At 39.0% G+C, this 17940-nt stretch overlaps 1 protein-coding gene across 1 annotated transcript; it reads right to left on the bottom strand.

The window, feature by feature from the left end:
• Nucleotides 1-2109: 2109 nt before the first annotated feature.
• LOC123440768 (fatty acyl-CoA reductase 1-like) lies at nucleotides 2110-14448 on the bottom strand. The gene is made up of 10 exons (XM_045117317.1): nucleotides 14281-14448; nucleotides 13974-14077; nucleotides 8683-8885; nucleotides 6184-6284; nucleotides 5851-6052; nucleotides 3720-3881; nucleotides 3491-3572; nucleotides 3117-3383; nucleotides 2885-3012; nucleotides 2110-2722 (listed from the first exon to the last, which is right to left on the bottom strand). The coding sequence occupies exons 1-10, from the start codon at nucleotides 14357-14359 to the stop codon at nucleotides 2578-2580; spliced, it is 1473 nt and encodes a 490-aa protein (XP_044973252.1). The 5' UTR covers nucleotides 14360-14448; the 3' UTR covers nucleotides 2110-2577.
• Between the last annotated feature and the right edge of the window lie 3492 nt (nucleotides 14449-17940).

Raw genomic sequence — 17940 nt, 5'->3', positions numbered from 1 at the left:
TAACGACCACAATGTGATGTGGATCTTGCAATATTGTTTGAGACACTCGTTATAAATTATGGTGTCCATCTTGATGGATGGATGACACTATAATTAGAAATAGTGACGTAGGCTGTATTACCATGCATTTTACGAATGTAATAGAAGGTAATTACACGTATATGCAAATATTTTCGTAGTTTCCTATGACATATTCAAGCAAAGTGTGCAAGAATAATATTTATTATGAGAGTAAAATATTTAGTGAACAACAACAATGAATGCTTCGGAGGAGCAAGTTCTAGTATGGCTGATTCCTTATAGCCATATGTGTGGACCTCAATTTATGTAGGATAGCACTTTGAAGATAATCACCAATATGGTGTAGATCTCGCAGTAATAGAAAACATAGTCTGACTATTGTCAGTAGATGTTTATAATTCTATTACCTTATGTTATGCTAAATATATGAAATCACTTTGAAGGTAATCATTTGTCAAAGTGACATAATGTAGACCTTGCAGTAATAGTGGATAGTCTGCAAAATTTTGCAGTAGATGCCAATATTACCTGATGATATCATGAGGTAGTCACATATTAATATTTGGAAGAGCACGTTGAAGGTAGTCATCTTGTAAAATTGACAAGATGTAGACCTCACAGTAATGATGAATAATCTGCAAATGATGCAGTAGATGTCACCAATACCTTGTGATTCACAAATAAAATTTAGGCTAGTCATATCAAGTATGGCACTTTATATTCATTATTTTTTATTTCGTCAATATTTGCAGGGAAATTTAATTCCAATTGCGAATATATAGTTGTTGTATTAAAATGACATATCATAGAAAAATGTTGAGGCTAGTATTGGGAAATGCCATAAATTTCAAAGGCGTGTGTGAAATGGAGCAAAATATTCATTTCACAACAATTTTCTACGAAAATACATGCAATATATGAAGATCTGAGGGCTTCAACTAGCAATTTTACTTGTTGTAAAATGATGCATAATTATATTTTATGCAATTTAGGAATACATTTGTTCTAAAGCCATGTGCTTCAAATGCAGTTTATGAGAGCAACAGAAAGATCAAAGTGCTACAAACAATTAGCCTGAGGGCTAGGCTATGCAGTCCAAAGAATCAGATGGCTGGTTCATAAAATATTAAACGAGAGAACTTAACCATAAAGATATATTAATCCGTGTGTTGAACAGAAATTTGTACGGACATACACAGAATTGCCATAGAGTTTGAGATCTATCATGTATATTAGAACAAGCCAAGCGTTCAAAGAAAAATATGGAAGAGTTTCCGTTATTAACAGAAACTTGATGGACCAAATTAAAGAATGACATATGGATAAGAATTCCCCGATCCTTATCTCGTGCTTGTGACTCGGTCCATGGCAAAACACTGCCGCTCGCACACTTAGTATTCCCTGTGGGGAATTTTTCTAGTCGCTGTCTTCCTTGGTGCTCGGGAACTCCGGTGTGGTTCGTCAATGGACGCCGCTTAGAGACGACGACGACGAGCCGGACCTCGAGGGCCTTTACGACTGCGTGCTGGTGGTGCGTGCGGTCTCGGCCACGGCTTAGCGCGGGCGAGCGCGGCCACGGCCCGACGGCGGCCTGGCGCAGAGCGTGAGCGCGAACACGGCCAGGCAGCGGCCTGGCGCAGAGCGGGCGCGTGGGAGGGCGGCCACGACGCGACCCTGCTGGCCATGGCACGAGCGAGCGCGACCACGGCTCGGCGTCCGAGCGGAGCGGGGCCAGGCGAAGCCTCGTGGGGCGCGGGGCACGGCCACCAGTGTGACGGGGGCGCTTGGCGCGGCGCGGTGGCCGGGCGTGAGGCGGCGGATAGGAGGACGGTCACGGGCATGGTTGGGCGCTGCGGACAGTCGTGGGCGCGGGCGGCGGCCACTGGCGCGCGGGCGGGCTCAGCCACTCCCAGGCGCGGGCGATCTCGGCCGGGTGCGGGTGCGGCCTGGCGTGGTCCTGCGCGACCAAGGTCTGGCGCGACCACGACCAAGGCGGGCAGCGAGGCCATGGCAGGGGCGGGCGCGAGCGAAGGGAGGCGGCCGGGCGCTCGGCGCGGCGCAGGCAGCGGCCGGGCATGGGCGCGGCAAAGGGAGGCGGCCGGGCGATCGGCGCGGCGCAGGCGGCTGCGTCGCCGCATCCAGCGCCTGTTCTTCTCGATCTTGAAATCGCTCAGATGCAGAGCGTGCTGATAACGTGTTAAGAGTAGAAGAAGAGAGGAAGCAAATGATGAAACGGTTGCTTTCGTTGATGAATTTGTGGGTATATATACCCTGGTACAAAGGCGGTTACAAAGGAGCGGTTCCCAAAAGTGGAACCGGCATAAGCAGGGATTAACCTTTTAATTAACATAATTAATTAATTCCTAACACTTATCACCTCAATAAAAAGCTTGGGCCTTTGGGAATTTACTTATTCACATATAATGGCATACACAAAAATGTGCTTCACTTCGTACAAATTATAATGTTTAGGAATATTGAATACATTTTTGCTGGAGAAAATGCTTTCCCTTCAAATAAGTGATAGAAAGATTTCATTCTTTGCTATACGCTTCCCTAACTTTTGCGGCCGTACTTTATCACAGCCGGGACGTGTACATTCAAGAGATATGAGTGCCAGTCCATAGACCTGGGATCAAAATTAAATATGACATCCATCTTTACTTCCGTCACCAACCTTCTAGTGTTCGTGTCATCAAAGCTTCGGATATGAAACATCAAAGAAAATTGGGTCAATATATAAAAACAAGCAGAAAATGAGATCAAATCGCACGTAAATCTTATGTACATGAATGACTAAGTAAGTAGGTCATATCTTAACAGTAATCTAGTTTACGAAACACAAGCAGAAAATGGACCTCACCATCCTTCGAAGAAGGCATATGGTGCATAGAGCTTTACCAAGAGCATTAAGAAGTTGTATCTTCGGTTGTGCTTATTGTAAGATTGTGAAAACAACCCAGGGAATAAAAGGCTCACCGCATGCAACATCTGTTCAGCCGACATTAAAGATATATAAAAATATATAAGTCACTACATAACAAAAACCATATATTTACATGGGTATAAGAATTATGGAACATACGATTATGTACCTCAAGTGGTAGCTTACAAACCAGGATCAGATATGCACGGAAGAGAGTGAAACTCTTAAACACGTATGGCCTTTTGTTTTGGATGGGTTTCCCGTCCTCTTGCACACGAGGATGCTTGGAGAAGTAATCCCAGCATGCGTCCTCTAAGACATAACCGGACAATGGATTTTGGAGTGCTGAGCACACGTTGTAAATGATTTGTCCCTTTTCATTCCAGTGAACAGCCATGGCTACCAGGGTTGCATTTACCACCATGTCCGCAGGAACCTACAAATACCGATTAATATTATATTTCAATTCCAATAAGGTTATCATATTAAGATGTCTACTTTGCGAAAAGATAGTACAGATGAATATCGTTATGTATTACTCACAGCATCTATTATGTTTTTGCGATCACCAATGAAACATGGGAATGCTTGCTCAGTATAGGCGACAATCAAAGCATCAATTGTCCTGAATATAAAATGGCAACAAATCTCAGTTGTTATTGTGGGATGTCCAGCTAGATTCTACATATAGTATTAATACTACGGTTGGAAAAATTATACATCTTGATATATAGTTATATACATTGCTAATGAGTATAGATTTTGAGAATACCTCGCCCCTTCTATCCAGCCTGGAAATGGATCTTGAAAAGTGCTGGTTACCATGGCAGGTCGCATAATGACAACAGGAAGGTCTCCCCTCTCATGCGCAAGTAGCATCTCCCCCATAGCTTTGGTAAATGTATATACGTTGGGCCATCCAAAATGGCAGGCCCTTCAGCAGTTTAAATAGTATATGGAATGTCAAGCTGATATTTCATATAGAACGTACTCTCTCCGCTTAGGCATGAGTAATTTTTTTAAAGCACGTCTACTTAACCTTATAAAATATACTAGCAAAAGGGTACATGCGTTGCAATGGAAGAAAGAAATACCACACGGCACACGCTTTTAATTTATAAAAAAATGTCTATAATTTGAGAATTTATAGTTACGATACAAATAAAGATGGTCTTATCCTACAAAAATGCAGTTCAAAATTTCACAGGTCTTCTATTTTAACACGGCTTGTATGTAGATTTAATACGTACAAAGAATCAGTCAAGTGACCTTCAGTTTCATCTCTAATCCTGATTTTGTTGACGTGTTTATTCCCAACCCGGATGAGTACCGGTATGAAAGAAAAACGAATAATGACTTATTTATTAAGATTGCACCCTAGATAGTATTTTTATTAAACGTTTAACAGATGAAATAATATCATATTTAAATTCTACATATTTTTCTAATCAAATTCCATGTATAATATGTTAAATTTGGAGTTACGGTTTAAAAGATATGAGTATTTAAAAACATATTTAATATGTACTACGAGTTTAATGTCATAAGCAGTAATGGCTTTTTTATAAAATCACCTCGGTGGGTTTTCCGACGTAAGCGATAGCCTCTTTATTATTAGGTAAAGATATAGACACGCTAAACCCTAAACCACGCTACTCGTCACTCTGGGTGATGAATAGTTATTCTTCACCCCCCTCTATTCTAACATCAATGCATCGTAAATTTACGTTTCTTAAATTGTATCTTATTTTATACGTAAAATATATTATGTCACGTAAAATTATGAACATACAAAAATAGTGCAAAAAATACAGTAAATTCATTTTTCTGGTCTTGTGGCCTATATTTTTGGTTTTTCTTTTGTCAAATTTTATGTAGTGATTCAATATAAATATAACTATTTGTATTTCAAATTTAATTTATTTATAAATTGATCATAAGATTATCCCAGGTGAAGAATAAACTATTCTGCAACCTGGGTGATGAATAGAGTTTCATTATCTACCACCGGTGGTAGTTACCACCACTAGCGTTTTGTATGTTGTATGCAGTATTTATCAAATCGGAGAATATATACGTGTAGTATGTAGTATATAATAATGTTAGGTAGTATATATACTATTTTTTGGTAGAATGTATCATATTTTGTGTATGTTCTTTTTTACATACAAAAATATATGTATTTCACAAATATAATAAAAACTATGGGCTAACTTGTAATTACATAATAAATAATAAATATAATAAAGTAACATATGAGTCACAAGACCACAAAATTTACATTTATATGTAAAGGTTGTTTACGTTCGCAATTTCATATCACGTAAAATATATTTTTTGACAAACATACATTTTTCTGCCTTCCCTTTTCACTTTCGACTTAGGAATTTTTTATGGGGCATTAAAAATGATGTACTGATTTAATAAGAGAATGGGTGAAGAATAACTATGCTTCACCCTCTGTGAGGCCCCTTCAACCATTGCATTCCCATCATATGTTGCATAGTAAATAAACCACCTAATTAATTTTGAAACAGTTCACCACCTAAATATGGTCCAAACCAGTGTTCCCAAGGTCGCAGCGTTTGATATGATAACTATCTTAGTGATGACATAACTATCAAAGTGGTACGATTTATAATTTATAATCTCTCGTCACTAAATGTAGTAATATACTCACCCACAATGAAAAGTCTAGTTAAATAACTCACCCACAAAATTTTGTTTTTTATCTTTCATGTGAACGATATGTTTGATTTTTCATTGAAAGTGTTGTCTGCATACATAAATTTTATATTTATACACAGATAGCTCTCAAAGTTGCAGGTCGGTTAACATGCTCATGTGGAAAACATCATTTGTATTTTTACAATAAAGGAAATAGCACATCTGATTGGCCAGACCTCTTTAAGCCAAGTTCTTTCATGGTTGTTTTCTCCGATGACTGCTCGGACCCAGTCCTCTTGGCCGCTCTGAGTTCAGTCTTGACCTTCTGAACCAACCGCGACTCAGCTCTAATGTCCAAACAGTAACCGGGCCGCGGTGTTTCACCCATCAGTAGTTCTTTCTCCAGTAAAAGTCCTTCTCTGGTACCGGTTACAAAAGCTAATGGACAAGAAAAAGAGTGAGATGGTTATTGTACTTGACTGAAGATATATATATTCTCATCATAATGTATAATTGTTCTTCATTTTTTAGCATCTATACAACTGGATATATATAAATAAAACACGTACCAGTGGAAACATGAAGCAACATTTTCAGATTACGACACTTCTTTGCCAATTCACATATATATTGGGCCGCTAGTGCATTTGATGCCAACGCAACATCGTACCTATAGAGATAATACAATTTAAGAACGTGTAAGACAATTAATACAAATATATATATATAGAAACTCTATTCATAACCCAAGGTGTGGAATAGTTCATTCTTCATCCGAGATAATCTGATGATCAATTTACAAATAAATTACATTTAAAATACAAATAGTTACATTTATATTGAATCATTATGTAAAATTTGACAAAATAAAAACAAAAATACAGGTCACAAGACCAGAAAAAATTGAATTTATTGTATTTTTAGACTATTTTTATATGTTCGTAATTTTACGTGCCATAAAATATTTATACATTGATTATATTTTCTTACTTTCTCTTTTTACTATAAAATAAAAAAAATACGAAATATAAAATTACGGTGCATTGATGTTAAATAAGAGGGGGTGAAGAATAACTATCCCACGCTCAGGGTGATGAATAGCGTGTCCCATATATAAAGTTTCGCTGGAGCGACTGCAATCAGTGTTGCATGTTATATATATACCCACGCCCAGGGTGACGAATAGCGCAACCTTATTTCATAGGAAAAAGAGAACGTAAGGAAATCTGTAATTGAAAGAATATTATTTTATGTTACATAAAAATATGAACGTAAAATATACATAAAATGCATTTTTTTGGATCTTACGATCTATATTTTGAATTTTTGATGCCAAATTTTACATAGTAAATTAATATAAATGTAACTATTTGTATATCAAATGGAATTTATTTTGAAAACGACCATAAAATTACTTTGAATAAATAATAACTTATTATGTTCCCAGGATGATGAATATATATATATAGGGTCGTGCTATTTGTTACCCTGGGTGAGGAATAGTTATTCTTCACCCCCCCTATTTTCACATCAATACACCGTAATTTTACGTTTCTGAAATTTTAATCTTATCTCATACATAAAAAGAGACCGTAAAAAATACATAGTCACCGTAAAAAATATTTTATGTCACGTAAAATTACAAACATAAAAACATAGTGCAAATTATACATAAAATGTGATTTTTCTGGTCTTATGACTTATATTTTTGTTTTCTTATGTCAAATTATTTGTAGTGAATCAATATAAACGTATCTATTTGCATTTAAAATTTAATATATTTATTAAATCGGCTTAAAATTACCTCGGTGAGGAATAATTTAATCTGCATCCTGGGTGATGAATAGAGTTTCTACGACCGGGTATAGTTGCTCGCACTTTTGTTTAGTATGTTCTAGGTAGTATCTATCATACTGGAGTGTATGTATGCGTAGTATCTAGTATATAAGAACGTTTAGGTAGTATGTACCATATTTTAGGATACTCCTTTTTATGAACAAATATGTACATATTTTATAAAAATAATAAAAACTATGAATCAACTTGCAATTTTTTTCATGTGACTCGCTTCGGAGTATCTTATATTTAGTACATGAACATACTCAAAATGAGAAATTGGTATATATACTACCATGTGGTAGTATATATATATATATAATTGTTTGACTTTTTTCCTCTATAGGTACCGGATTGCATATATATAGACAACAATTATGTGTGTAATTGGTAGTGAATTCCATTTGCTAGTTTTACTAATCAGTACTGGACAATGACATGGGCCCTAACTAAAATTATTAGTAGACGGCTGAGCGGGATTGGTGCCAACAATATACTAAGACTAAAATCATAAAGTATATATAACGTCTCGTTGCTTGAGCGGGACTCACTCAGACGCCGCCTCCCCTAAAAATCTGGGTTTCTTTGCCTCCCGTCGGCGCCGGCGCCGGTCCACCTCATCTCCGATGGCCTTAGGCCATGGGGGCGCGATGGATCTTGATCCCTGTCGCTGGCAGGCCTCCATTTATAAATGTGCTTTTGAGTTTTGTTAGGATTTGTGTCATGTTCAAAAAAGAGAGGCGACGGTGGCTCCTTGAAGATGAATAAGGTTCTTCCCGCCTAGCCCCGTTATGGTGGTGTACCTAACATCATTGGCGGGCATGTGGAGGTATGTCTCCGGCGGATCTTCCTTTGGTGAATTTGCTCGGATCTGTTTGACGTTTGTCTACGTTCATGTGTCTTTAGGTTAGATTCTTTTGATCTATATTATATTTCGTAGGCAGTTGTTGTTCTGGTACGCTGATCCTATAGGATTTTAGCACTACTACTTGCCAACTATCTACTACAACAATTTTTGCTTGGCTCCGGTGAGGAAGGGATGATGATGGTGACATACCTCGGCTGGCTTCAGTGCTTGTAATCATCGCTTGCTGGTCCATTAATCTAGATGTAATCTTTACTATTTTTGGTTCAGGGTTAAAAATTGATCTCTAGCTGTCTGCCATTAATTTGTTACTGTAACAAGAATTTCACGTGCATTTTGCAGGCAATTGATCTCACAATTATTGTACCGTTCATAGAAGCTAGTTGTTGCTGCCCCATGGATGATAACATCGATCTCCTTACACAGGTCGTTAACTGTGGAACTGTCGAGCCCAAAGTTTTGGGTGCCAGTGTCTCCTGCGAGAGGAATTATTTTTTCTTTGATAAGCTTCTCGAAGCCATCTAGCCCATGCTTTTCTCGGGTAGTGTTGAACAGATCCTTCCCCAGCACCTGCCATCACGCAAGATACCAAACAACAATATGAATTTGCAGCGCCACAAGGATTTAAAAAGTGTGAGGAATATTCTGCGCATAACCATTGTTGTTTACATGTCATTTTATTGTTAATTTAGTTATATATCAAAAGTGGTATTTTTTAGTAAAAAATGGTATATCAAAAATGAACTGTCGCTGTCAATTAAATATGAACTTATTGACTAGCTAAATAAAACATTGTTTTTTAAGTCCTGAGGTGGTTTGGATTTTTTTTTTTAGGAAAACCTGAAGAAAAAAGAAGTTTTAAATAGCCAGCTATAGTTTACCTATAGCCCCACTATAGCCTTTGAGAGCTCTACCATTAAAGCTATGCACTTTTAACACTATGTTGAAAATACCGTTAATAGCCTATTATTTCCGGCTATAACACTAAATTTAGAGTCATTTAGCTCACTAAACCATTATGCAAACCATCATTTTTTATTATTTTTGTTCTTATTTCTGATATATATGATTCATCAACGCGAATAAATTAGGATACCCGACTGGTGTTCACATTTTGATGTATATATAATATGTACATCAAAAAACAACAAAAAATTGGATATAGAGGTGCATTATTTAAAACATTTATCTATCTATCTATCTATCTTCTATCTATTATCTACTAAAAGTAAATACGAGTCAAAATAAGAGAATAGTCTAGAAAATCCCACATTAATCAAAAAATACCAACCACTCATTTGTTGATCCTTCATAAATAAAGTAATCATAATCGTTGGATCTTCGTAACATAAAAGGTTAGTGGGCCTCTCAACTTAACCTGTCAAGCAGGTCTAAAGTTCAACATCATAATCGTAACAAAGAAAGAAAAAAAAAACTTGCCTAAGATAAGCTATGTGGAAGAAGCACCTAAAAGGAAAAGCATATTTTACAAGATAAGGACTCTGATGCCGATGCATTTTTCCTCCGATAAAAAAATGTACGCTCGCCCTGCTCTATCACCGTGATGATGATGCCGATGCATTACTCCCTCCGATGCATTAGTCCATGATCCTCGCCCTGCCCAAATGTTTTTTGCTGATGTATTTGTCCGGCCGTTCGGACGTCCGTTCCTAATAGTATGTCTTTTAGTGTCGTCGTTGCGGTTTGGAGGATTTCTCTCCGGAAAAACAAACCCCCATGCCGATGCATTACTCACACCGCTACTACTTAGGCTACTTCCAATGCTTCACCTTATACAAGTGTTAAGGCTGTCACATAGATGAAAAATCTAATGTAGTAAGCTAAATAATAAAAAAGAGATGAGTGTGGTGACTCAAGAAGAAACAATGCTAAGCGCGTCAACTTAGATAAAACAATTAAATAAAAAAAATACAACAATGCATGCATAACTTTAGTTGCAAAAGCATTAAATAAGGAGACTTATCTACAATAAGGTAATATAGAGTAGTAATATACATATGTTACTAGTTGTAAGAGCAACTCTAGCAGACCCCGTAAAACGGCCGGCCCGCAAAAAATCCGGCGACTATACAGGTTTGGGCTGGTTTTTCTGCCAGAGCAGACACTGCAAACGTGGCCCGACCCGTAAATTTTTTGCGGTGGCCCAAAACGCGACCCCTCGACCGATATAACTGCGGGTTCGATCGCTGGATGCGGGTCGAAACCCTATCCCTCCGCCGCCGCGAAAAACCCCCACCTCACCGCCGACGCCTCCAATCCGCCGCAGTGCGCCTCCATTCCGCCGCGTAGCCGCTCCAATCCATAGCCCTTGATGGCGAGCTCCGGTAGCCGTAGGAACGACGACCCCGAGAGGGCTCGTCGCGTCAGATCGGACACCGTCCGTAAGCGCGCCGCCCGCCGGTACACGCGGTGGGGCCTGACGCCGCCGCCGTCGCGAGAGAGAGGAGTACGACCGCGCGCGCGACCGCCTCTTCTCCAGCAGCAGCTCATTTGAGGCGTCGAGCTCGCGCTCGTCCTCCTCCCTCCCACCGGTGAAGAGGGAGCTTGAAGAGCTCCCGTCGGTGAAGATGGAGCCGGAGGCCGAGGCGGTGCTGGAGCGACGTGTCGGGGCCGTCGTCGGACCAGAGGATTTCCTCCCTCCGGCGGAGGCGGATAGCCTCCTGCCCGTGCTGCTGGCGCGGAGTGCACGAGAGGCGGAAGAGGACCAGCAGCGTCGCCGGAGGGAGGAGGAGATCGACACCGTGCTCTACGAGCAGGATGTCACGTCGGCCATCGCCTTCGACAACAAGGTGGAGGAGTGGCGCCGCGAAGCGACTGCGCATAAACGCATCTATATCGAGCTCTCCTCCGACGAGGACGACGAGGACGGCGACTGAATGTAGGATATCTACTACTGTACGAGCTCGACTCCGGTGAGCTTCATTTTGCGTAGTGCGGTAGGATAGGTAGTAGCTCTGGTGAGCTCAGATGAGCTCCAGTAGGTGATGCCTCCTATAGTACTGAATGTAGTTTGTATGGTCATGACTGTGGTTCCAATTTCGCCCGTGAGTGTTTATTTTTCAAATTAAATGATTTCTGTTCTGCAGCGCAATTTTTCGTTCCACAAAATCCACTTCATCGAACTGCAAAACGCGTTTGCAGGTCGTGATTATACAGGGTCTGCTAGAGTTGCTCCAAGAAGCAACAAAAAAACTGAATATGGAGGTGCGTTGGGGAGAGACGGCGAATGAAAGAACATACTTTAAATCAAACCTACTATGCCCCTGGACGAGCTCCTACTAGCCGCTGGTCTGCTGCTTGTGGAGTAAATATATCGATGTCGGCAACGTCAATGGAATCACTAAGAATTGTGGACGCGTTTGGTTCATCATAGGTAACGTCTTCGGATTTGTAATCAGAATGCACTTCATTAGGTTGGGGTTTGAAAGATTACGTGATGTGTTTAATTCGACCAAGGGTTGGTTTCTAAAATTCCGAGTGTTCGGCAAAGAAGGGAGGAGAAGGGAGAGGCCTGGCCGGCGTGGCTGCTCGCGACGGGGATTGGGGAGGTCCGTCAGGCGTGGCTGATCGTGATGGAGAAGGGAGAGATCCGGGCAGCGTTGCTGCTGGCGACGGAGAAAGGGGAGCTCTGTTCGGTGTTGCTGCTCGTGTTACAGATGGTGGAGATCCGGCCAACGTTGCTGATCAAGGCGGGGTTGGAGTAGGTTCTACCGACATTGCTGCTTGTGTAGGTGAAGAAGGGGAGAGGACCGGCCAGCGTTGCTGCTCGCGCCGGAGAAGGAGGAGGTGGGGAGGTCTGGCTTGTGAAGGGAAAGACTCCTGTCAGCGTTTTCCGTTTCTGCTGCGTGCGTGCCGTTTTGGCTTTGTGAAGCAAAGTATCTGCCTGCTAACTGGATGAATAAAATGGACGTAATTATCATTCTGTCCTTCTCAGCGATGTTTGTCACAAACTAAATTCAACATAATTTTTTTTTTACGATTTAACCCTTTTAATAAAGTCATAGCCCATAGTGTTACCGTTTAGTATAAAGACGCCGAGCTAGATAGCATTTCCGTCATGCTCATTGGTAGGACGAGCACACATACGTGACAGGTCAAAAACGTCAAGCTATATCCCGTTTCTGGAAACGCCATCGACCCTGACGTTTCTAACGTCAAGGCCTTTATCGTTGTTGCTCTACATAAAAACGTCCGGGTCAATGGCGATTCTAGAAACAGCATCCAACTTGGCATTTCCGGCCTGTCACGTATTTGTGCTCGGCTTCACAGTGGGCAATGGCAGAAACGCTATCTAGCTCGACGTTTTTATGTTGGACAGCAACACCACGGTTATGACGTTGTCAAAAGAATCAGATCGTGAACTATTTTTATATTAAGTTTAGTTTGTAACAACTATTTCTAAAAAGGTTAAAACAGTGATTTCAGCCGAATAAAACAGGTCCAGGCGAACCAAAAGCTGTACTAACGCATTTGCTAAACGCCGGGAGACGGTGCAAAATTGCCAAACCAAACGAGTCCTATGATCCGCGCATCTACTATGTACTGGGCAAGCTTGTTCCACGTAGTGAGTTTTTTTTTTTTGCACAATGCATCGGTAAATTAAATGACCTCATGTAAATAAATATTATTTGCATTTGGCATCACCCCTACGTGCGTGCATACATATACAGAATAAAAAATGCTACTAGTACAAGACCGTTAGAAAAGCATAGAAAAATACATAGCTCTCATGCTACACCTCCGAGTTTTAATGTTAAATTGTTAGCATTTGATTTAATTAAAGGTAGCCATGAAGGCATTTCCATAAAAAAAAGATTAAATAAAAAAATTGGCATATGTATAGATCATGTGTGTCAATAAAAATCTCGCATTCGCAAAAAAAAACAAATTATCTTACTTAGGCATACGGTAGCCTGTATACCATAGATCCAATATATGTTGTTGAGTGTATAGTTCACAGAGTGCAAAGAGCTGGAAATCAAATTCAATTCGTAATCAAATAGCTAGAATTTTCACCATTTTAGGAAGTCTTTACGCACCAATTTTCTTTCAGATATTCTAGGCAGCATATATTAATTATGATACATTTTTGGTAGAAAATTTCCAATACTTATTATTACTGACAAATGCAACAAATTAGGGAGATACAACTATAATCCTTACTGCTACAAATACTTCTTTGAATCACTGTAGTTTCATAGGATTGTAGAAAATTAGAATTCTTAGAAATTATCTCGTTATAGGTCGTTAGGATACTTATATTTCCCAAGGCTGTCTTTGCAGTATATTTTAGATGGGGGAAAATCATCAACTTAGTACCATCGTTTTAAATAGCACACTATATATTATTTAGAAGAGACCCCGCGCTATGGGATTTCCTTTTTTTTTTTGCGAGTACGCTATGGGATTTTTGTCCAAACACATCAACAATTATTTTAATCCGCTCACTATATAACGCTATAGCGTTTAGAAGATGTCCGCCGCTAAAAGGAATAGCCCATTATTTAAAACTATGCGTAGTACTTCAGTTACAATTTCATTATGCTTTTCATGTAGTGAAAATTCCTCTTTCTAGCTCATTCATAGCACGACATGGGAAGCTGCCCAAGTAAAAACTATGTCACATTTATACTTTACCTCGGACAGGATACGCTGCTCGGCAGAGGCGGCATTTGACGCGCGCACCACCAGGTATAGCTTCTTCAAGTTCGGCTGAACCCTCAATATCTTCTCCACCAACACTGTGCACATGCATATATTGTAATTGTTCGATGTACTTCCTCCGTTCCAAAGTTTTTGTCTTAGTTTTGTTTAAAAATAAATGTATCAAAATGCTAAAACATTACTAGATACATTCATATCTAGATAAATCTAAGACAATAATTTTAAGACGGAGGGAGTATATGTATATACGTATGCGAGAATATATGGTATATTTGCATACATTTTCCGAGGAACCCAGTGGAGCCGGTGACGAGGATGGTCTTGTCTCGGAAGCACCCAGCAACTGAGGTGGCGTCCATTGTTAGCTACTGTATTCTATGGATGAACTTTTGAATATGGATCGAGGTCGATGAACCTGAATATATGTGAAAGAGGGTGTTTTATCTTGCAAGCTAGATAAGTGGAGTCAAGCCGGCCCTGGACTTGACTGTGCTGGCGCTGTCGGTAGTTTGCGTCATGTGGATGCATCGTTGCTAGTACATATAGTGGATCGAGAGGCAACCTGGATTGGTTGAGCTTTGAGCTGTAATCACACAAGAGACAAGTAGTACATGTCACCATTGAAATAGGTGAGTGAATCAATGCGTCCTATGGACAGGTGAATGTCATAGTTCTAGGCTTTATGGCTATTTTGTTTGGGTGCACGGTTGGAGATGTGCCAAGGGATTTGAATTTCCAATTGGTCTGAATGGTTGGACTGCTTCGCATTAATAGGGGCATCTATGGCCTTGGCACTTATTGGGCATGCATAGCCTATTCCTCTTCTGTTGGTGATTTACATGATGAGGAAATCGTGATGGATTTGAATTTCCGATCGGGCTGGTCATAGCCGGAGTAATTAGCTAGTAACATTCCCCCTCCGTCCGTGAATAAGTGTACATATAGAAATTTTAGGACAAACTATAGAATGAAGTAAAAAAACTGCATTGGGAAGATACAAGCTATCATCTTTCTCATTTTTAATTACTCCACACACAATGAGCTAAGTGCATGTAAAAAGTAAGGAGATCATGTGTTAAATGTTATTGGTCTTAATTATCGTGTGATGAGTGAGAAGCATTTTTTCTCTACTTAATAATACATTGGGAAGATAGATATACATTTTTTATGGACAAATTTTAAAGCTAAATGTACACTTATTCATGGACGGAGAGAGTAACATATTTCAAGAAAAAAAATACTTATATGTCATGTAGTTAATGAGGAGAGGTGTTTAGAGTAACATAACATGTTACTGTAACATAACGTTTTTCGATGAAAGATGAGTCTACAAGTTAATAAATGAATTTATATGACACTACTACTATGTTACTTTGCAGAGATAGTAACTTAGACTAGTGTCATCAACCAACCGTTTGCGATGTATCATATGTCCCAAATGCTCCATCCTTGCTATTACTGTGGTTGCATTACCATGGCACGTGCTATTCTATGGTGCACGTTTACGATGCGTGTCATATCACAAAAAGTTCATAATTATAAAACATGTATGATAAGAAGACACACACACACCACACACACACACACACACACACACACACACACACATTTAGTTCTACGATACTGTTGTGATAGGATCTAAGAATACATACAATTGTTCGTATAAAACAATATGCAAAGGTTGAATATATCCCACACATTGCGATGGTGATAAACGTTGTGATATATAAAATGTCGCGAACATTTCATGCATAGTACCGTGTTGGAGGAAGACCTATCGCACGCGTTCTTCCATGACTAACATTTACAATGTGCATGACATCATAAATATTTCATGATTGAAAAGCGTGTGTTATGACGAGACTATCACAAACATTTGATAGCAAGGAACTCTATGTGTTGTTGTTGTTGTTGTTTAATCTCACACGTCATATCTCGGTTGACCATGTGTGCAGTAGAGATTCATCACACACGCCATTATCTGAGAAATGTGTTTGATCTGGAGGTTGATCACATATGGTTTATTTTTTCAAACTGTGTTCAGTGTAATGGTATAGAGAGTATAATTTATCCGTAATTTAATCCTTGCATTTAAAATTCATAGATTCTGAATTTGAAAGTAGGCAATCACTTATTTCATACCTATTCATTGTTACAGGTATATGTTCAAGAAAACTCGATTCACAAGTACATATATTGAAGAACTACATAAGCATCAAATAAAGAATGATCAACCGTGGTTGTATCAAATACAGTAAATAGAGAGGCGAAAGGAAGTCTGGTTGCTAGAGAAGGTGAAGCGGAATGTCCATATCGTGTCCTCCTTCATCCCTAATGCAGGTACGACTTTAGATCAACCCCTTGTGATGGCCACCCACCCATCCTTCAATTATGTCATTAATACCTCTTGATACTCATTACAGTCTGAAGAAATACTTTAACCTTCATTGCATGTCCACCAATCATGTATTTCACGAGCTAATATTGAGTAAACTGCTTTGAAAATCACTGCAAATGAGAAAAATCCAGACATTGTTGTTTAACAACTCATTATGGGTAGTAAAAAGAGAAGGCTACAAAGTTTGGAGTTACCATCCTACAACCCACTATTGTGTTGGGTAGAGAATAAACAAATAGATTAATTCTCATTTTTTTTGTCTATTTGACCTAACAATCCTTATCAGTTTCTTCACTTGATGCTGGATCATGAATATCTCATTGCCCCATACGCAAAAGGCTCCCTGCGCAGACCTGTACCGAGGACATATGTACCTACAAGCAACAAGTCAATATTATAAGATAAACTACAATTGCAGAATGTTGTGATAAGATACTCCCTCCATTAAACAACGCGTATAATTATTATTTTGAGAAGGCAAACTTTACTACTTTGACCAACTTTATAGAAAAAACATATACAACTATAACACCAAATACATTTAATTACATAAATCACAATATATACTTTCATATTGTATACATATTGATGTTGTATATATACATAATTTTAGGACTTAGGGTTTATACTTTTACTAGTGCAATCTTTCAACAATACTAACATAATAGAATCATATGATCATCCCTCAACATGCGTCAAAAAATAACTCCAAAATTCATAAGCAACGAACAATATAAGATGAAATTATGGTAGGTTGTAGAACCACTTCAAGTGATCCTTTCTGGTCAATTTATTGAGCTATTCCTATAGGTGTCATAAACAAACCTAGAGTTCATACTAAAATAACACCACATGATACACATCAATCAACCCTAATATCATTTAGATACTCCAATGTCACCTCAAGTATCCGTGGGTTAATTATTCAACCTGCATTATACAATTTCAGATTCATCATATTCAAGCGAACACAAAAAACTTCAAAGAGTACTTCAATTTTTTTATCGAACAAAGTAGCACAAGAACATATATCAACCCATATACATAAATTACCCCATGTCATCACGAAAATCCTTAAGTTGAGTACCAAAACATATATATAAAGTTAATCAATAGAACACCTCATTGTCATCATAAATATATACATGCAAGACATTCACCACCAAGAGAAGATGAATATGATATGCATGTCAAATAAAGTGCCAACCCCATATGGATGATGCCTTTCAACTAATTACTCTCTTCTACCGCACACCTAATCATCTACTTAATTATATCTGTATTTGTATCTTTTGCCAACTTGTAGTACAAAACACGATTCCGACATTTAACCATAATAATGTGATACCAAACATAACCGCACTATCTTGAATAAATAGCGTGCTGTGAACCGGGAAGGACACCACACCCCGTGTGCAATGAATTACGTCTTTACAAAAATAAACACGATGCAATGTGAGACGGGCCTTGCCTCCCTGCCCAATATAAATATTGCCTCTATAGACCCAAGACTCGTTGCAATTAACAATCGTGTGGCTATCC

Source organism: Hordeum vulgare, chromosome 3H (genome assembly GCF_904849725.1).
Source record: "Hordeum vulgare subsp. vulgare chromosome 3H, MorexV3_pseudomolecules_assembly, whole genome shotgun sequence".
Taxonomy (NCBI): domain Eukaryota; kingdom Viridiplantae; phylum Streptophyta; class Magnoliopsida; order Poales; family Poaceae; genus Hordeum; species Hordeum vulgare.
Note: the sequence above shows the minus strand (reverse complement) of the source record. Positions and strands in the feature narration are given on the sequence as shown.